Below are 21,526 nucleotides of genomic sequence, written 5' to 3'. Positions count from 1 at the left end.
TACCTCATAATGAGGCCCATGGTAATCCTGTTAAGAGGCAACATTTCCTCCAACCTCTGTGAGCTGTTAAGATAAAATGTCGTTTTTGCAGGAAACACAAGTATCCTTCATAAACCCCAAGAGGAGCCATAGGAAATGGCTAGAACCATGCTATCATGCATGTTGTTTGTTGCAAAAACACAGGGTTGCTAACCTTATAGCTAAATACATGCCTTTTTTAAAGCAGCAGAAATCACTGATTATGAAGGGAGGTATCTACTTTTGTACTGCACCGTATATGGACATACAAACACTCTGCTTAATATCAATTCTCGTTTGGGAGATAAGCCATCCTTCTGCAATTTATCTACAAATAGTCACCTTCGTCCTGTCCCCAGATAATCAGCCAGCACAGACTCTCGTGTTTCCTGAGCATCCAGTGCTCTTATGGATTTAATGTTCAACCTAGGTCTTGCTGATGTTTGGAGGAACAGAAATTTGATGAGGCTTGAATGCACCTTGTATCCTGTACCTCATTCTGCATATTCAAGAGTGGATTTACTGTTTACACATTTTAGGTGGCTCCCTAATGTATTAAAGTGTGATATCCTTCCTCTGGTTATCTCAGACCACACCCATCTATCTCCGACATTTGTATTGCCCCTGGCACCGAGGCATCACATCCCTGATGGCATTTGAACTGGCATTTTAACTTAGCCATGCAGAAGTTTGCAGATATGAATAAAGCTCTATCTGAGGGAATACATACCTTTTGGGGGCTCAGCACAACTCTGTGGACGCGGATTAATGCATGTTTGGATGCTCAGAAAGCCAATAGGGGCCAATGTATGTCTTTAGGGGCATCTAAGTGGAAAAAGCGTGTTACAGGAGACCAAATTTCTATGTGAAATAAATAAACGATAGTAACAATATAAATGCATGAATCCGCCCAAGATATGAAAGCAGTTTAACAAGACAAGGTTTTGATTTACACGGTCACTGAATGTAAAAACCAAGAGATATTTTTGGGAATTGAAAGAACTATTTTTGAGAAGAGTGACAGACCCAACTGTAGGATGGCTGGTCTCGACAAAGAACTATCATTGGGCTGATTAATGGGAATGATGGACCGTTAGTGTCAGATGATGAGGGTATCAATCTATTATTCACTCAACACTATCAAAGTCTTTAGTGGAACTCCACCAGATGGTAACAATGACTGGGAAGCATTCCTGACCAGCATGGAGCTCGCTGTTCTGAAGCAGGTGGATCTAAACGTGCTTATTCTGTGGATGAGGTTAAGGGGTTAATGAGGGTCTTACCAGAGGAAAAGGTAATAGTCCAATGGGCTACCAATAGCTCTATACAAACAGAAAAATGTTCCCTCAAAATTAGCACAGGTTTCATGAAGTACTCCTAAACTCACTGTAGGAAGCTCCCACAGTTTTGTTTCTTAAGGAAGACTGATAGATAAATACTTGTATTCGTTTTGCACCATTTACATGAAATAAAGTAAAATACTCTGCAGTATGAAATGCAAACAGGTCGCCATTAGCCCCAAAATACAGTACAATTCGTAGTTCAGAAAAAAAGAAACAAAACATGTTAAAATGTGTAATAAAAGTTTGTTAAAAGCTTAACATTTTCTAACGATATGTTTGAAGGCCTCAGTAATATACTCTGATAAATCGTTGATAAAACAGGCATCGACACAGGACAAAACATAATTCATACCATCCGTGACATGTCTAACATCATTGATACGAAAATGTCTCCTCAGCCACAGGAACCTCAACTCTAATACGTTTCGACAAATAAATAGAAAATGAATTAGATCCTCATCTGTCCCATTTCCACAGATATAAAGCTTTGATCAAACTGCGATGTCATCCCTCAGTGGTTAAACATTCAGACGCATCATTGCAATGGTACGTCTTAGCACCGCAGAGCGAATTACACTTAACGAGAAATTCTCAAAGTAAATGCAACGAGCCCTCAACAAGTGACCGAGTGAGCACAGATTTTCCAGGCCATTTATCATCAAGTTGAATTCTCTCCTTCTGGCTTTCATAGACAAATAGCGTTTTTGTAATGCGGTCACTCCTTAGATCATCAAAAACAATACCCCATTTTCTGCACAAGACGGAACACTTCCTTATACCAGTGGTAGATAACATATGATGCCGCATTTGCAGATTGTTCCCTCACATTGACAATATTGGGGTTCACCACCCAGCAGAATGTATTTTACGAGAATACTCTAAAAACCTGTGTTCGGCCTGGAAACCAATATTTGGAACCCTGCACTCCAACGCTAAGGCAGATCCAGGTGTGCTGGACGACATATGCAACAGATTTCTCAGGCAAATATGTAAGATGCGATCCAAGGAGGTGCAACTCACACTCTAGATTTTGCTACTATACAATATGGCTGAGTAAATCTTAGCCTCCAGCACCTGGATGCATTTATCAAATCGGAACCCAGCTAATTTTTGATAGAATCTCCTAATCCCTCCTAGACTTGTCCTAAGGCAATTTTCAACTGATGTTAGATGTGCAGACCACAAACAGTTGCTTAGAAAAGAAAAGGCTCTAACCAACTCCAGGTATTTAATAAATAGCCACACCAAGATTTTGGCTAGATATCAGTCCCTTAGATTGGAGTGGGCTTTTCTCAGCCTCAGTTATCAGGACCTAATAGGATTTACTAAAGTACTTCACTCCACTTACAATGTCAGGTGATTGTTGTACATCATACTAGGCACGGGAGAAAATTACAATGTTATATTGGACAGAACCCAATCCTATTTGCTAAACTGTGTCAACAGAGCATATAGCTCAAGACAGATTTGTTAGTTCACAGGGGGGGGGGTGATGGAAGGAATAAAGAAATACAGAGCATGCTGGGAACAGGCTGTTTCGCATTCAGTTTACCTATTTCTTCATATAAAACTAATATACATGGTATTGATTCCTGATGCCGGTTGGACTTTCTGCTACCTGCGACCCTTGCTGCAGTCTTTCCTTGTGCTCAACCGAAAAGGAGGAGAAGTCACAATACAAATACACTCACACAACGCAGAGCGTCGCGGAGTGTCCAGAGTGCGTTGCCTGTGTTTCTTGGGTCTTCCGGGTGACCTACACATATTCAAACAAAAACCTTGCCGACCTGCTGCATAAGAGTTGCCCCCGCCAGCTTGCATGGAATTGGGTTGTACCAGAAGCCAAGCCCATTTACTGTTCTTGGATTTCCGAAAAAATACAAGGTACATGCCCATCTGATTGCACACTACAAATCCTCCCAGCTGAGTTGCCCATGAATGCTACCACGCCAATACCTGTGCCTGGCAGGGTAGGGGGGGTGCTTGCGCAGATTTACTAGGACCTACCCTGGTGCCATTAAGAGGGTGAAAAGTGGCTTCCCTCACCGAGACACCCATAGAGGCAGTCACAGACGGTGCTGAAGATACTGGGCCTCATTACGAGGCTGACGGTAAGGGGTTAACGGCACTGATAAGGATGCCGGTGCCGTTAACCCCTTACCGCCGCATTCCGAGGTCCCTTAGCGGGTCCCACTAAGGACGGCTGGTTTTACCGGACGCCCTTAGCGGGAGCCGCTAAGGGACCAGGGAACTAATAACAGGCCCACTATTTGAGCCCTATGGGGACTTGAATGGGAATGGGGAATGGTTTTCAGAATGTGGACTTACCGGATCCTCCAAGGTTGGAATGACCCGGTAAGTCCCCATTCTGAGAACCCGGACCCGGACACGACTTTGGAGGCAGCCATGGTGCTCAAAGCACCATGGCTGCCTCCAAAGTCGTAATGACCCCCACTGACTCCCTGGCCCCTAATGGCAACATGGGAGGAGGTGACTCAGCCCAAGGGACCGATCCAATTTAGAAACCAGCCAGCCAAACGTGTAAAAAAAGAACAGCCCCTAAATCAACATTTGCTGGAAGAATGTTTTTCCCTACTAAGTGCACTAAGTCGTTATCTGCCGCCTCACCTTGGAGGAAAACCATCTCCCTACCTAGAGGCAGTGGCATCACGATTGGAGGAGGAGGACTCTCCGATGCTGACATATTGTCCGGGGCTTGTGCCGACATTGATACAGATCCTATCACACAGAGTGCCCCCTCAAACGGCGCTGGCGATCTCGCTACAACTATTGGAGTGGGGACAAACAGCGCACAGGACAGTAGAGAATGAGGCACCTCATCTGACAGAGCCGAAGAGGGAGGTGAGGGGTGTGGGCCGAATCATGACGGGCGGCGAAGTGAGTCTAGCCCTGCTTTCTTCGACTCAACCGGGCCCGCCCTCCATCCCTCACGCTCTCCCCCTCCCTTACGTCCCTCTCCAGCCACCGCCTCATCGCCTACTTCAATGTACTCTAAACTGCCTGGACTCTCAGATTTCCCTTTGGTGCAGGAGGTGAAGATCCATAATGAGGCCTTGCCTGCTCAGGAGGTATTATCTCCTGTACCCTTGAAAGCAAATAAGATCCAGTCTGCCAGTCACAAAAGGGATAACGCTGGACATTCTTCGGAAAAGGAAGGAAACAGGGAGGTCACAGGCTGTTGCCCTGAGGAGGGAAGAAGAGCTTCTAGTGCCTCACACAGGAAGTCGCAGGTGCTCCTCCCCTATGCTCGAGATAACCTCCCTTCTGATAAGGGACGACAAAATCCTGAACCCAATGGGAAAGTGAGGACACAGCAAGGCCCGGAAGCCGAAATGTCACAACACCCCATCAAAAGCACCACTGAGAACGGAAGAGGCCTCCACACCGCAAGGACCGACCTGCAACACAATTCTACGGGAACTCTAACTCTGTGGCCGCCGCCCTCTAGGTGGTGAAATCACCACCCCAGTCCGGGTTAACCCGAAGAAGTTTTACACTTAAAAATTCAATGTTGGGGCGACAGGTGCTTCCAGTTGGGGGGGAAGTACAGGGTGGGGGGATTTCTACGGGTGTTGGCAACCGGAACCACAGAACAAGAAGGCAAGACATCCATCCCTCCCGGTGCAAGAAACACAAACAACCCACCTGCTGGGCCCGAGATACCCGCAATATCCAGATACAAGTTACACAGTTACATGGCAGCCTTAAAGCAACTTCCTGCAAGAGATACATCTAGGTACCCCAGGCCTACACTACGTACCCGCTAGCAGAGATAGACCCAGGTGCGGGAGACACCAGACAAAGATCGAGAGAGCACAACACACGGTCCAAAAGGCTACCAAGACATGAGATCTTCTTTGATGCCTCAAAACGAGACCCACGCATCTAGGACAAACACCAACAAACTGTCCCTATTGACCTGGAACGTCAACGGTCTAGGCTCCTGCGTGAAACGCAGACTGGTGCTCTAATACCTTAACCGATACTCACCAGATATAGCCCTCCTCATGGAAACACATTTGATCGAAACCGGTAACGGCTTCTTCAGAAAGTCCAATTACCCGCATACTTACCAACCTGGGTTCACAAAAGATGCCAGGGGCACAATGATACTTGTCCACAAACGAGTACCCCTACAGGTCAGGAAAGTACGGACCGACCCCCGTGGCCGATTTGTGGTGCTGCTCGCTGACATCTGGGGCGAAAGATAGGGCCTTGTTGCGGTCTACGCTCCCCCCCACACTCATGAAGGAACTCCTTGGTGAACTGCAGAACATACTCCTGGAGGAAGATGCTGACCTATGGGCCCTAGCGGGGGACTTTAATGAAGTTATGGAAATCACAGCTGACAGATCCCACAGAAGAGCTGGGATTGTGTGACACTTGGCGATCACTGCATGACAACGAGGCAGGATTCTCGTTCTACTCCAGTGTGCACAAAACATTCTCGAGAATTGACTATGCCTTAATACCCTGCAACATATCCTACAGGCTCGTATCCGCGGAGTTTCTGACAAGAAGCATCTCGGACCACTCCCCACTCCTTATAACTATGAAAAATGCTCGCCACTGCCCAACATCACCTGGCTCCTGAATACTTATCACCTGCGGCTTCCCGAAATTGCCAAGAACTAGAGAAAAAGACTACAGAATACTTTGAAATAAATGAAAGCTCAGTGGAATGCCCAATCTCGATATGGGAGGCATATAAAACTGTCCTCTGCGGAGAAGCCACCTCTGCGGTGTCGGCCTACCGCAAACGACACACACAAAAGATCGTGGATGCCGAAAAACGAGTATCGGAGTGTGACGAACAACTCCTTGTGCATGGTACCCAAAGCACAAAGGAGGCCCTGATAATAGCGCAAGAAGCCCTCAGTAAAATAGCCCTGGATAATGCTGAGAAAGGAGACAAGGCAAATAAAACCCTGGCCTGGTTGGAGTGACGTGAACAAAGTAAAGGGTACGTGCAAGCCATCAGATCTCCCGAGGGGGATCTGCTATCTGCAGACTCTGACATAGTAGAAGCATTCGCCACCTACTACAAAAAACTCTACACCCCACCCATAGGGAACCCCACACCCGCTCCTCCTAAATTTCTCGACCGGATAGAGGTTCCGAGACTCTCAGCACAACAAGCAGACCTCCTAGACACCGATATCACCGAAAACGAAATTCAAGATTCTCTCGCACAACTCCAACCCGGAAAGAACCCGGGCCCCAATGGTTTCTCAGTAGAGACCTGATAATGCCTCGGGAGCACACTAACGGGACACATGCAACGGCAAGACTGTTTGAGCAAGAAATTATGAAAATAAAATGTTATATCTTTCAGTGAAAAGTAACAATTTGAGGAAATGTCAGCATTTTGATTGGACACATTTAGATTAAGGATTTAGATTTTGGGCACTATACTGTGTGAGTATATAGCCAGTAATCTCTTTACTGAGTAAATGTTTAATAAAAAATAATGTATTAACAAAGAAAAAAACCCTTTCATTCTCATTGTGCTATGAGTATGCTGGGAAAGTGTGGTACATACCCTTAAAATATATCCTAATCCCAATGTGAGGCTGTACAGAAGGGTCTTATGATGAAGCTTATCAGCATGAAAATATCTTAAGAACAGTCATTCACTTATATTGCTCTTACTCCAGATGTTAGATTCAGTACCACATATTGCATGATGGACTCACCTGAATCATGGGCTGAAGGTGCTGCTTTGTAATATGGAACCACTCCTCTGTTCCACACTATTGGAGTAAAAGAGAGAGCAGTAAGTGTACATATGGCGAGGTGGCGGTCAGGTTGCAGTCAAGGAACACATGGGGAGGGGGCAGTCATGGTACACACAAGCGAAGAAGCACTTAGGGAACCCTATGCTTCACACACAAATCACAGTGCATGTTTAAAATGCAGACATCAGTGTAAAAACAGGATCACAGGATAAAAACAGCAGGTCCAATTTCATTGTTTTACATAGTTATGAAGGTTATACCATTGTGTAAACATGCACCCAATTCTAATTCAAGTGTAAATACCCACAGATTTCTAATATCAAAGTGTCAACACAGTGAAGTTCGATAAGAGTCTAAACACCCATGAGTACTATATAACAGTGTAAACTGACTAAATTGTGTTAGTGAGGAGTGACCATTGATATTGTATTGAACAGTAAACACACAATGTTATTTCACATGATAAACACACAGTGGCAAAGTCGAAGTTACTCACTCTGGTGACTCCTTCACATCTAATCTATAGTCCTCTCCCCTCTATAATTATGGAATAACAATTGCAGAGGACAAAACTGCAATACATAAAACAATCTGAGCAAAGTTTGCTAATGAAAGGTTTCTTGATTAACAAGCCAACTTATTTGATCAGACATTCGTATAATTATTTCCAATGTCACACGAAGCTATTCGAAACAGACATCAATTGAACAACAATGATGGAGTTCTACTGCAATGAGCAAACACAAAAAAATGGATTACTGTGAATTAAACGAAATAGAAATATTCGAGGGAAAGAAAAAAAAAGTAATTTGAACGAAAATTACTTTTGGTTTTCACTCAGCTGAACATTTCTGATAACCCGCTTCCCCCCTTACCTGTGGGCCGCACACCACCTTGTGTGCCACCATCTCCTGCATCTCTCTGATGCTGATTCCCTTCACTTCCGTGCAAGGGAACCTTATTATACCCCCGATGCCTTGATAGCGAACAAGGGTGCGGGCAACACCCCCGCAACCCTGCTCCATCTTGTTCACTATAAAGGCACCGAATGGTAAATTTATTCTAAAATTTCGGGCATTTGTTTTTTTTGTATGCCCAAAATGTTAACTAACCATTCAGGGTTTCTTTCAATTAAATCTGCAGATACCAAAAAACATAAACTCAAGAAATAAATATGGTAAAACCTTTGGAAACAGTTTTCAGTTCAAGGCTCTATGCCGTTGGGTGCAGGCAGTGTTGTACAAGAGAGTGCTCCAATATGTTTAATGCCTGCTGCATGCTTCAAGTTAACAATGATGTGGCAAAGTCAGTCAGAGCTAGAAGCTTCATAGGCAGTATGGTGTTGTAACAGGCAAGCTAAGTATGCTTGGCACCTTTCTGCCATATAAACCTATGTTTGAAAATTCTAGCTTTGGTGAAAGTGACCCTGTAGTTATGGTTAAGTTCTATCTGCCATAAAATGAGCACTTTTGAGGTGGCTTCTAACTTTTGCGTTTTTTGACAAATCCACACAAACATTTCCAAAAATAAAAACTAGACTCTTTTTGGAAAGTTTTGCGCACTTTTGGCAAGGGGTAAGTGGAAAAGTTAAAGGGGGATCCCAACAGTTACATTTTCTCATTCATTATCCTCTGACAACCTTTCAGTTGCATCTACCAATATTGAACAGATTCACAGCAAACCTTTGTAAGAGTGGCTGCCTGATCCAAAAGCGAACTTTCAGATTTGGTGCAAAATGCTCCAGCAATTTCCTCTAATGCCTAAGTGTAACATTTTGGACTGGCAAAACTATTAGCCAATTTTCAATTATTTGTTTCCATGAAACCTGGACACTAGTTCCAATTTTGAAATCTGGATAGCAATGCTTCGAAACACCAGCGACTAAGGGGCTTAAGGGCAGACCAAGCTGCTCTAAGCTGCCCTTATTTTATTATCCTTTTCTCTGAGCTGTGTTTTGAATATAATTCATTTTCATATTTACATCAGAACTAGGGGAGGGAAAGTGGACCTAAACCCACTTTAGTTCCTTAAAGAACTAGTTACCCAGATGAAATCTTCCCATTCCTTAGATAATAACAAGGTAGTCTTAGTAGTTGAGGATTTTAACGTCCAAGTTGAGCATGTACCCACACTGAAGGGCAACGTCAACGAAGAAGGAACAAGTTACTTACCTGTAACTGTTGTTCTCCAGCATGGGTCTGGCATGGATTCACATGCTCATGAATATTCCCCGTCGTCAGGCTGGGAATCCTCGGTAAAGAAAAAACCAGTATCAGTTTCGTTTCTGATCTGTCTTTCGTAGTAATAACCAATCACTGGTCTCTGCGTCATACTGACTACAGCCAATGACTGCCCTCTACCTAAGCACCGCCTCTGGCAGCCATCTTCAGATTTGGAAGCACGTGAAGTGGCAGTATGACCAAGTGAAGAGCCGCAGAGGGGTAGGCGGGAGGGTTCGCATGTGAATCCATGCCAGACCCATGCTGGAGAACAACAGTTACAGGTAAGTAACTTGTTCCTTCTCCAGCATGGGGTCTGGCATGGATTCACATGCTCATGAATAAAGAATACATAGCAGTACACACATGCACAACCACGGGAGGTGGCAAAGGCTCAACATTAAGCATTGCATCAAACTCAACATTAAGCATCTTACCTCCCCACCAGGCTCACTTCAGGCGAACAGGTTGCGCAGCACTGCTTGGCCGACCCTGGACTCCTCCCTGGAATCCCGATCGACGCAGTAGAACTTCGTGAAGGTGTGCGTCGACCTCCACGTAGCAGCCCTGCATATGTCCAGCAGGGGCACACCAGAAAGGAACGCCGTGGTAGCTGCGATCGCTCTGGTGGAATGGGCTCTCGGACGGCCAGGCAGCGGTCGGTTTGCCAACCGATGACAGTACATGATACAGCCGGAGAGCCATCTGGAAATGGAAGCCTTCGAGAGAGCCTTCCCCTGATTGACAGGTCCAAAGTTCACAAAGAGTTGTGACGTCTTCCGAAAACACTTCGTGCGGTCCACGTAGAACTTCAGCGCTCTAGCCACATCCAGCGAGTGCAAAGTTCTCTCAGCCGGCGACGAAGGCGACGGGAAGAATACAGGCAACACCAAGGGTTCGTTGAGGTGGAAGTCAGACGGTACCTTGGGGATGAAGGAGGGGTGCGTCCTGAGCACTACCCTCGTGTCGTGAAAAGTCAAGTACGGGGCCTTGCAGGAAAGGGCCTGGATCTCTCCCACCCGTCGTGCGGAGGTGATGGCCACAAGAAACGCTGTTTTCCACGACAGAAACTTCAACGGGGCCGAGTGCAGAGGCTCGAACGGAGGTCCCATGAGCTTGGTCAGCACCACGTTGAGCTCCCACGCCGGGGCTGGAGCCTTCACCGGCGGGAACGATCTGAACAGTCCCTTCATGAACTCTTTCACCAGACGATGAGACCACAAGGACGTCCGCCCCGTGGTTCTGGTGTATCGGGAGATCGCAGCAAGATGAATCTTGATGGACGCGTGTGCCAGTCCAGCTTTGGCCAGCGTCAGCAGGTACGGCAGTACTTGGGGAGCCGTAATCCGTAGAGGGTTAATCTTCTGTGCGTGGCACCAGACAGAGAACCTCTTCCATTTGTGTCCGTAGCATTTAAGAGTCGAGGACGCCCTGGCCTTTGCAAGAACCTCTCTGCAGTCGGCCGGTATGTCGTATCCTCCAAACTCTAGCGCTGCAGGAGCCAGGCCTGCAAGTTCAGCGATTTCGGGTCGTGGTGGAGGATGGCGCCTCCTTCCCTGGAGAGCAGATCCGCGTCCACCGGCAGCTAGATTGGCGGGGACGCTGACAAGTCCAGAAGGTCCGGGAACCATATCTGCCTCGGCCACGCAGGTGCGACGAGGATCATCCTGCACCATGACCTCTTGAGCTGGTTGACGAGCCGGATTAGCAGTGGCAAAGGAGGGAACGCGTAGAGGAACAGGCCCTCCCAGGGGAACGAGAAAGCATCGCCCATGCGCCTTGCCTGGGGAAACCTGCTGGCGAACCTCCGGCGCTTGGAGTTCGTCGCCGTCGCGAACAGGTCGATCTGGGGTGTGCCCCACCGTCAGAAGAGGCGATCTACTAGATCCTGCCGTAGTTCCCACTCGTGGCACGAGCGCAGCTCCCTGCTGAGTGAGTCGGCGATGGTGTTTTTTATCCCTGCCAGATGAAACGGCACCAGAGTGAAGATCCTCACCACCTTGCCCTTGAGGGACGGAAGGAAGGACCTGAGGGCCCAAAACACTGCACGGAGCTCCAGGACGTTGATATGTAAGGATTTCTCCGTCGGGAGCCAAAGGCCTCTTGCGTGCAGATTTTCGGTGTGCGCTCCCCACCCTTCCAGGGAGGCATCCGTCGTCACTGTCTCCTGGTGGGTTGGGGTCTGGGAGTCCATGCCCGCCGTCAGAAGCGCGTGGGTGCCCCACCACCGGATCGCTCGTCGGAAACTCTCGTCGAGTGTGATCCTTTCCTCGAAGCTGCCCGTCGTTTGGATCCAGCGCGCGTCCAGGAACTCCTGCAACGGGCGCATCCGGAGCCTGCACATGGGAATGAGGTAGATGCAGGAAGACATCATTCCGAGGAGGGACTTGATGGACCTCACCTTGGCCGCGTCGGTCACCAACATCCGCTGCACCTTGCCCAGGATGGTCCTGGTCCTCTCCTCCGACGGGGAGGCCAGAAGGGACACTGTGTTGAGCCTCGCTCCCAGAAACAGAGCGTCTTGCGCGGGTACCAGGTGGGATTTGGCGTAGTTCACGGAGAATCCCAGGTCCGTGAGAAGTTGGACGGTCCTTGCCGTGTGAACCACGGCGAGCTCCCTTGTCTTGGCTCGGATGAGCCAGTCGTCCAGGTAGGGGTAGACGTGGATCCCTTCGCGGCGCAGCTGCGCCGCCACCGGTGCGAGGCACTTGGTGAACACCCTGGGTGCCGACCGTAGTCCGAAGGGGAGGGCTTTGAACTGGTAATGACGCCCTTGGACCACAAACCTGAGGAATTTTCGGTGCCCCTTTAGGATGGGAATATGGAAGTAGGCATCCTCCAAATCCAATGACGACAGGAAGTCTGCTTCCTCCAGCTGACCCAGGACGTGCTGGAGGGTGACCATCCGGAACTTTTGCGCCTTGATGAACTTGTTCAGACGTCGCAGGTCCAGGATGGGGCGCCATCCCCCCGTCTTCTTCTTCACGAGGAAGTATCTCGAGTAAACTCCGGAGCCCCGAAGCCTCTTTGGGACGAGTTTGATGGCGCCCTTCCTGAGCATCGCCTTTACCTCCAGGAGAAGTTGAGGGACGTGAAGTTCTTTCCTGGCCACGGGGGGGGACGCGCGGACACTTTCTTTGAAACTCGAGCGCGTGGCCCCGGGCCAAGGCGTCCAGCACCCAACGGTCGGTGGAGATGGACTCCCACACGCTGACGAAGCTCGCCAGCCGGCCTCCCACCGGGGTGCTTCGGTGGGGGCCCGACCCCACGGCCGGTTCAATCCTGCTTCGACGAGGCTTTGCCGCCTTGTCCTTGGCGACGACGGCGGGGTCCGCCAGACTTGCCTCGTCCTCTGTAGGCCTCCTGAGACGACGAGCGGGCCGCTTGACGGTAGGAGGAGAAACCGCCGCCGGAACCTTTGGAGGCGCCCTTGCCTCCGCTGCTCCGAAAGGGCGTCCGTCGTTGTTGCAGAACTCCAAGGGCCCGGGCCGTCTCGGTGTCCGCTTAATGGCCTGAAGGGAATCGTCCACTGTTTTCCCAAACAGGTTGTTCCCATCGAAGGGCATGTCCAGGACTCTGGTCTGAACGTCTTGACGGAAGTCCGTAGCCTTGAGCCATCCACGCCGCCTAAGGCAAATGCCGTTGCCCAACTGGCGGAACCCAGTGTCGGCGATGTCCGTCGCAACGGTAATGGCGTGGTCCGAAGCCACCTCACCTTCCTGCAGGATCTCCAGGGCCTCTGCCCTCTTGTCGTCCGGCAAGAGGTCCAGCAGGGGAGCCAGTTTGTACCAGAGTTCCCTGTCGTATCGGGCCACGATAGCCAAGGCGTTGGCAGCTTTAATCGTCGTCGCTGCAGACGAGATGACTCTGCGTCCCATAGCGTCCAATTTCTTTCCCTCGCCGTCCGGTGGGGAAGTCGATGTGGAGGCCGCACCCCCCCCGCTTTTTTCCTGGCCGCCGCGGAGACGACGGAGTCCGGGGTAGGCTGCGCCCGGAGGCACAGGGGGGCCGTGTCCGGGACCCGGTACTTTTTCCCGTACCGGTCTCTTCTAGCTGGCGTCGTGGAAGGGTTCTTGAGGAGGGCGAGGCCCTCATCCCAAATGTCGTCCAATAGAGGCACTGCGAGGACCGTCTTCCTCTTGGCCTCGCGCCGCTGATAAAGGAAACCTTCCTTCTTCTTCTCCTCAGGGCAGAGTTGGAAAAGCTCGGATGCCCTGGCGATCATGGAGTGGAACGATCCAATCTCGTCGGGCGGAGAAGCCCTGGTGGGAGGCGACGACGGTACATCCTCGTCGTATACCTCGTCGTCCGTACCCGTCGCTGCCGTGTCAGTCCCCGTATCATCCCCTCGGGTGGACGGGGAGGAGGGCTGGAAGGGGCGCGACGGCTGAAAAGGAGGAGGAGGGTGGATCCTTCTTTTCTTGGTAGGGGGAACCCCAGAAGGTCCCGGTTCTGGGTCCCCCGACGGGAGAGGTTCCGTCGGCAACGGTAGTCTCGTCCTTATCTCTGAGCATAAGGACTGTATAGCCAACAAAATGGCCGCCGAGCTGTCTCGCGACGCTGGCAGAGGGGAATCCGACGGGCGATCAGGGGCCCCGTCGGTACCCTCGACGATGTCGTCGTCACCTGCGTCGGGATCCATCCCGACGGGCCGGTCTTCTTCCACGCCGAGGCCGTGGCTTAAGACTTCGACCAGCTCCTCCTCCGAGGTTGAGGCCGAATCTACGACGACGCCCTGCCCCCCCTTTTTCTTCCCCACAGGGGATTTCACGGGGGTCCTATCGATGGGCACAAAAGAGGACTCCCTCCGAGGTGGCAGGGAGACTCTGAGCCCCAGGGAGACTCTGAGCCCCGAGGTCGCCACCACTGGCGTAGCCTCCACAGGCTGAGTCAGGGCCGCCGCGACAGACTCGATAGAGGGCTTGGCCGGATGGATTAAGGCCTTCACCACCTTAGGTGCGCTCACCGCCTTATCCTTGAGGGGGGGGACAGTGCCTCGCTCCCCCTCCGCCTTCGAGCTCGACCGGGGCCTCTCTAGGAGCCTCGCCGGGTGCTCGGCCTTCCTCTTACCCGACCCAGAGCGTTGGCTCATGGTTGATGGTGCCGGGGAGGGTGCGCCCAGCCTGGCGCCCGTAGAGCCCGACCGTTCGGCGCTCCCGGTGCCAGCGGACTCGCGGTGCTTGGCCTTATGTTGGACCCCCGTCGCCGGGGCGTCCTCAAAGGTCTTAGAAGACCGCTCGGATTTCTTCCTCTTCTTCTCGCCGGATGGGCTCTTCCCTGCCAGCCAGTTGGCGAGACGTTGATGGCGGTCCTTCATGGTCCGCTCCGACATGTTGTCGCAAAACGCACAGTCCTTCTCCACGTGCGTCTTGTCCTCATGTAGGCAGTAAAGACAAAAAGAGTGTTCGTCCTCCTTGAAGACGTTCTGCAGCTGGCATCCAGGGCAGACCCTGAACAGCTTTCCGGGCGTCGAGCTTCCCTTCTCCTGGGCCATGACCGGGCCTGAGAAACTTCTGGAGTCCTCCAAAAGCGTAGCTCGACGAAATCTTCACCCTTGAGGGGCGCAGACGAATCCGACACGGGTCCCCGTTGATCGGATGGAGAGTCGGTGGAGCTTGACGCTCTTTTGACCGAAAAAAACGAAGTTTTTGAGAAAAAACGTGAAAAAATAGCACTAACGCTCGAGAGCAATAGCACAAGGATCCCAACACATGAACGTGCGGTAAAAATCTGAAGATGGCTGCCAGAGGCGGTGCTTAGGTAGAGGGCAGTCATTGGCTGTGGTCAGTATGACGTAGAGACCAGTGATTGGTTATTACTACGAAAGATAGATCAGAAACGAAACGGATACTGGTTTTTTCTTTACCGAGGATTCCCAGCCTGACGACGGGGAATATTCATGAGCATGTGAATCCATGCCAGACCCCATGCTGGAGAAGATGCAGTTTGGTCTGTTGCAGATTAATTTTGTTCTCCCCTTCAAAAAGTTTATTAAGACGCTGTCTACATAGCTACAAAAATGGCTGAGCTTAGTCTACGTGCAGTTAACGTGTGATGTTTTAGCAACGAGCATGCAAATCCAACTTTAGACAGACTTTTTCAAGGGCTCACATTGGCTATGTTCTACCTAATTTAGACAATGTCTGTCTTGAGAGTGATACAGATAGAGGAGAATGACCAGGATCCAGTAGTTTTAGAACTCCTGAAACCTAACATCACTGCTTATCATTTGGCGGGACCAACCCCTCCGCTACTCATATCTAGTAGCGAGAGGGCTATTGAAAGGAACAAATTAGATTTAAAAAATATCATTTCTGAAATTAAATTGGCTCTCACTCCCTTTTCTAATTATTACGAGGAGTCAAAGCCTGCAAAAATATGGATATAGACCAAACCTACCAACTGCTTAGCAGTGCCAAAGTACCTATCTCACGACTTTAGGTCCTCCATCCTGTAATAAACATAACAATGTTAATACTTGGTTTGATGACTCTTTTAGAGTCACTAAGCAAGCCCTAAACAGAGAAGTTAAAAAAATAATGGATGCAATCGGCAAGTAGTACCCAAGTTAAGATCGGAATATAAACTTTGATCGAAAGGAAAAAACAGGAGAGATGTGATCAGTTGTGGAAAGTTTGGCTTTCTGCAGTCAACGAAAAAGACTAACAACAATATAACGTGGACAGCTGGTATTGAACTTAGCTCTTGATGTTGTGTTTCTGCCCCAGACTGTACACGCACTTCAGGTCTTTTTATGGTGGCTGTGCCAATTTGAATCCTACCTCTTTGTCAACATGTGATTTATTCTTGGATTGTAGCCAAACTGAAATTTAAGCTGTGCGCAAAGTTAAAAAATAAAAAAAAACGGCTGACTCGAGCAAGATCATCATTGGCTTCCTCCCTAGTAACAACACTTTTGGACACTGCTTTTTACTATGATATCAACTTTCAGAGGACTGTTGAAATGAGCTGAGATTGTGCCTATACATAAAAAGGGAGTTAAACTCAACCTGAAAATTATCGTCCCATTTCTCTAACTGATAATCTTGCTAAGGTCTTCAGATAAATGTTATCAATTTATCTGTTGAAGTGGGCTGATTCTAATAATCTAATCTCTCCTTTTGAAAGGGGATTTGGGCAGAACCAAACACAATTGATCAGTGTTTTATTTTAGCTGCTTTGACTCACAAATCTGTCATTGACAAAAGATTCCACTTATTTTGTTTATAGATTTCGACAAGGTTAACCACCAACAACTCTGTGAAGTTGTTGCTGATAAAAACATCCAGCATCCGCTACTAGTGATGATTCAAGCATTCCACACAAATAGCACAGCCAGGGTACGCTATGGCCCAGCAGGCAAAAGTACGGATTGTTTCATTATAGAAAGTAGAGTACGCCAAAGATGAGTCCTTGCTCTGATTTTATTTTGACTATATATCAGTACCCGGGGCGGGGGAGCAACTAATCTGGTTGTTTGGATCGCAGGCTGGATCCCACGATCCAAGCCCGCATTCCAAGCAACCAGCCGGCTGCTTCCCCTGCCCTTCCATTTTCGCCCATCCTCCCTCCCCTTCACTTCCAAATGTCCTGTCCCTCACATCCCCAACCCCACTAACCTGGTTGCTTCAGCTCTGTGTCCCTGCTAGCCACCATGGAAATGGAAGAGGTGTTCCATACGAAGCCCAGCCTTCCTGGCCCAGGGTGGCCATCTTAAGTATTTGATTTCAATGAAAGGGGTTGCCACAGGCATCCCGTTCATTGAAACAAAATACTCTATTCTTAGCACCCAGTATTTCTGTATTTCAAACCTGGGGTGCTAATAACCATATGCATCCGTTCCACGGGCTGGTCCGAGTGGTAACGGCACGGGGACCCTCGTTAAAGGCCCTCTCTTCTCTTGGGCCTATTAACTCGAAACCCCGGGCCATTACCTCCCGGTCCAGCCTGTGCAACGGGTGCTGTTTATTTAATTAATAATGTAGTGTCCCACATTCAAGATCTGAATTATGATGCTTCTTTAATAGATGGTACCAAGATAGGCATTCTGATAGATGCAGATGATGCTGCATTCATTGCTATATCTTTGCGAGGCATTAGAAAATAGTTGGAAGTCCTTACATTATTCTGTAGTGATAGATCTTTAATTATTAACATGGAAAAACTGTTATCATGCCTTTCGTCATGCTTAAAAGCCTATAAGATCTAGAACCTAATTCAACCAGTCCCTTTTTTGGCTACTTAGGCATCAGTTTTGCATCAAACGGTACTTGGAAAGCACAGTTTGAGCGTAACCACCTAGTGTTCAAACAGTGCACAGGGGCAACTACATTTTGCAAATAGATTTGGAGGAAAAATCAACATTCCAACATTAGTCCTTACTATCTACTTGAAGGGCATGAGAAACACCAAAATGTGTTTACACTTACCAGGTTATGAAAAGATATGGTGAATTAGTTCATCATCCAAAATCAACCTGATGTTTTAACATAAAAGTTAACATGACCTTCACGCAATATCTCTTATAATTTTCATCAATAAATAAATAATAACAAAAAGGTTTAATTTCGAAAACATATATAGGAAAGCAACACACCAACCAAGTTAAAACCACTCTCAATTAAAATACACTAAGACTTGCAAATTAAATATAGTCCAATCTCCATCCAAAATTTCTTTTCTTTGTCTTTATGTAGCATCAATTGGATTCCGACCTAAATTAATTAAATTAATTAAAAATAGTTAACCATACCCAATCCATTACTAACATAATATCGAGGTAATTATTAACAATGAAAATGGGCTTTAACAACAGCCTTGTTTTTCCCTTTCTTTTCTCATCATTTTATTTCTTTAATATTCTGAATGCTTAATTTGCTTTGATTTGTTTAATGTTGCTCAGTGGTTTGGTTGAGTTGTGTTCACATATGATATATTCTTGTTTAGTTTAATTGACTTTCAATTTTGATTATACTGTTTTTACCTACTATATTCCCTACATTCAGGATTGATAAATGACATGTGGCCTTAAGGAAGCTCACAATAAGAGCAAAACATGTATAGGCCATCAGTTATTGCACTCAAATACAATCTGTTTTAATGCATTTTTCTCCTTTTGGAACAATCAACATTTCTTTTTTTTGTTGAAAATATTTTTATTGTTTTCAATACACATCTTTTCAATTCAAGATCATTTCGTTTAACTTCCCAACAACTACTCCTCCCTCCTCCCGCCCTGGAGTGTGTTTTGTCTCTTTCTCCCTTTGCCTTGTCGTGGTAGATCAAAGTATGTCCAAAATTTGGATTTTATGCGTGCACCATTGGATCATATAGTCACTTTGTAAGTATGTCAGGACAGGGCCCCATTCTTGTTTAAATTTCTCCTGGTCCCCTTGGATTTTGTATGTTACCCGTTCCAGGGCAACAAAGTTCCACACTTTTTGTAGCCAGTCCTGTATCATGGGGGCTGTCTTTTGCATTTTTGTGCGATCACCAACCATGCCGCAATCAACATTGTTTTTAGTACTCTTTTCTGAGATTTGGTGGGAGTTTTCAATCAGATCTTATCACCCATATGTTCCATTCCCTGGTGTATTTCCTCCATCTGTTTCTTTACTTCCTCCCAAAATGGTTGTATGGGCATGTTTGCCATATGTGTCACCAATCTCCCACCACCTGACATCCCCTCCAGCACTGATTTGATGCTAGCGGGAACATCGCGTGGATTCTCTGGTGTCGAATGCCATTGCAGAAGTACCTTAGTCCACATTTCCCTTAGTCGGATAGAACATGTTAGTCTGGGGATAATTCCCCACACATATTCCCACTGGTTTCTCGATACAGTTTCCCCCAGTGTTTTCCCCATTTCCTCATATAGTTCCATTGCACCCATTCCTCTTGATCATCAGGAGTTTATATATATTAGATACCAAACTTTTTGTTCCTGCATTTGTGGTTACAAACAGTTCTAAGGGCGTTAATGGTCTTGTGGCTGCCTCTTTAATTATTGGGGCGCTAAACTAGTGTTTCAGTTGAGTATACTTAAATATATCCTCCCTTGTCAAGACTATTTCTTGAATGCATTCCTCAAACGTTTTAATTGACTGTCACTGATACATGTCCTTTACTTTCTGGCATCCTACCCTCTCCCATTTCTTAAAATTCTCTCTTTCCATTCCTGGTTGGAATTCCGGGTTTCCAAACATGGGACAGAATGGGGGCGGTTTTACTGATAGGGCCCCCCTTTCCGTTGTTCTGTACCAAATTTCCACTCCTACCCAATTATCTCACTTATCCTGGTATTTGGATGTCTTTTCTTTTTGTTAATCCACAGGAGTCCTGAAAGGGAGTTCCCGCCCCATCCTGTCTAGCTCAAATTTTGTTTCGATCGTCCCCTAACCATTCTTTCATGGCCATTAATTGCAGTGCTTCATAGTATCTTAAGAAGTGCAGTAATGCCAGCCCCCCTTATTCCCTCAGTGCCGTGAGTGTGGTCGTTGCTACCCTTGGAGATTTCCTCTTCCCTATATATGATAGCCCTATTGAAGGATCGGAAGAAGGTTTTCGGGATTTTAAAAGGTGGTGTCTGGAAGTAATACAATACTTTGGGAAGTACCACCATCTTTATTGTTGTCATTGTCCCCCACCAGGTTATCCTGAGCGGGTTCCATTTCAACAGGCCTGTTTTGACTTTTTTGATTCTAATCTATGCATTACTTCTGGGTCCTCTGATAGGTTTAGCATTTCCAATTTTTGCCTGTTGATTTTTAATTCTGCTATTGCCCCAAATTCCTCTAGTTCTCGCATTAATATTGGTAGTGAGCTCTCCGGGTTCATCCGTGAAGGCACTCGTTTTGTGATTTTTTTCCCGCCATCATTATTCCTGTCAGCTCATCTAATTTGTGTATCTTAATTAAAATTGTTTGGTTCCTCGTTTTTGGTCCACCTTGCTCAACACGATGCCATTTATCGCTGTGCAAATCGATGGTGTCACATAATTAGCCTGCACCATGTCAAGGTACTTTGACCCAATCCCATAAGTTTTAGTGTGTTAAATAACATAGACCATTCGACTCTGACGAATGCTTTTTCTGCATCCAATGACACTAAGATGGCTGGGTACCAGCTTTTTCCTAATTTTTCTATTAGGTGGCAAATTCTACGAATATTGTCAAATGTTTGTCTGTTCGGTATAAAGCCTGATTGATCCTGGACAATTAATGTTGGTAATAGATAGCCCATTCTGTTAGCAAGTATTTTCGTATATACTTTGGCATCTAGATTTATTAAGGCTATTGGGCGGTACGACCCTGGTAATGTTGGGTCTTTTCCGTGTTTATGGAATACTAACTTGGCCTCATTCATCGTTGGGGTTATGCTTACTTTAGTTTTAAATGTATTGTATAATCTTGTGAGAATTGGGGTCAATATATCACTAAATGTTATATAGAAGTTAGCCTGGTATCCATCTGGGCCCATATCTTTATTTTTGGGAAGATCTATTATTGCTTTTTTAATTTTTGTTTTATAAACTTGATTTATTCCTTCAGGAGCTTGTGTTACAAATATGCATAAGAGAAACAATATACATTCTTGCCTCTGTCGTTATTCATTTCAGTTCTCATCTCGATTGAATGTAGCCAGAAGTTGGGTTGCATGCCTGGTGTGAAATCTGGGTTATGGGCCATTGGTGTAAGTGGGCCTACTCCTATTTTTATCATTTTTCCCTGTAGCGCTTTATACCAGTACCATAAAATGGCCTTTTATGTTTCCAGTAGCACACCCCCCTTTCCCCTGTGCCTTGAAAGTAGGAATCTCTCCAGGGGGGGTCTTGGTCACCTCCTTTTCCAGGGTTGCCTACTGGTTCTGGTTCTCCCGGGGAGCCCATTGCAGCATCGGTGCCACCTGCGCTGCCCATACGTATCTGCAGAAGTCTGGTAACCCCAGCCCTCCGAGTGCTTGTGGCCAAAACAGGATCTTTCTAGGGACCCTGGGCTTCTTCCTTTTGCATATAAAGGTCATGACTTCCCTTTGTAGGTTTTTAATCGCTGAACATGGGATCTGTATTTGGATCAATCCTACCATGTACAAAAACCTTGGAAGGAGGGACATTTTAACAGCTGCTATGCGTGCGAACCAGGACAACTCCTGCATGTCCCATCTTTTGAGATCCTCTGTCAGAGTTTTC

At 47.2% G+C, this 21,526-nt stretch overlaps 1 protein-coding gene across 2 annotated transcripts in view; it reads right to left on the bottom strand.

Moving 5' to 3' along the window:
• The window catches only part of UNC13D (unc-13 homolog D), a 2,023,528-nt gene that overhangs the window by 1,131,826 nt on the left and 870,176 nt on the right, over window positions 1-21,526 (bottom strand). For both annotated transcript variants that reach the window (XM_069654742.1, XM_069654741.1), the window contains exon 17: window positions 7,079-7,135. In XM_069654742.1, coding sequence (XP_069510843.1) covers window positions 7,079-7,135 — 57 coding nt within the window. The remainder of the gene's footprint in view (window positions 1-7,078; window positions 7,136-21,526) is intronic.

Source organism: Ambystoma mexicanum, chromosome 3q, assembly GCF_040938575.1.
Source record: "Ambystoma mexicanum isolate Mex_15411 chromosome 3q, UKY_AmexF1_1, whole genome shotgun sequence".
Taxonomy (NCBI): Eukaryota; Metazoa; Chordata; class Amphibia; order Caudata; family Ambystomatidae; genus Ambystoma; species Ambystoma mexicanum.
The sequence above is the reverse complement of the archived record's forward strand: the minus strand, read 5'-3'. Positions and strand labels throughout refer to the sequence as shown.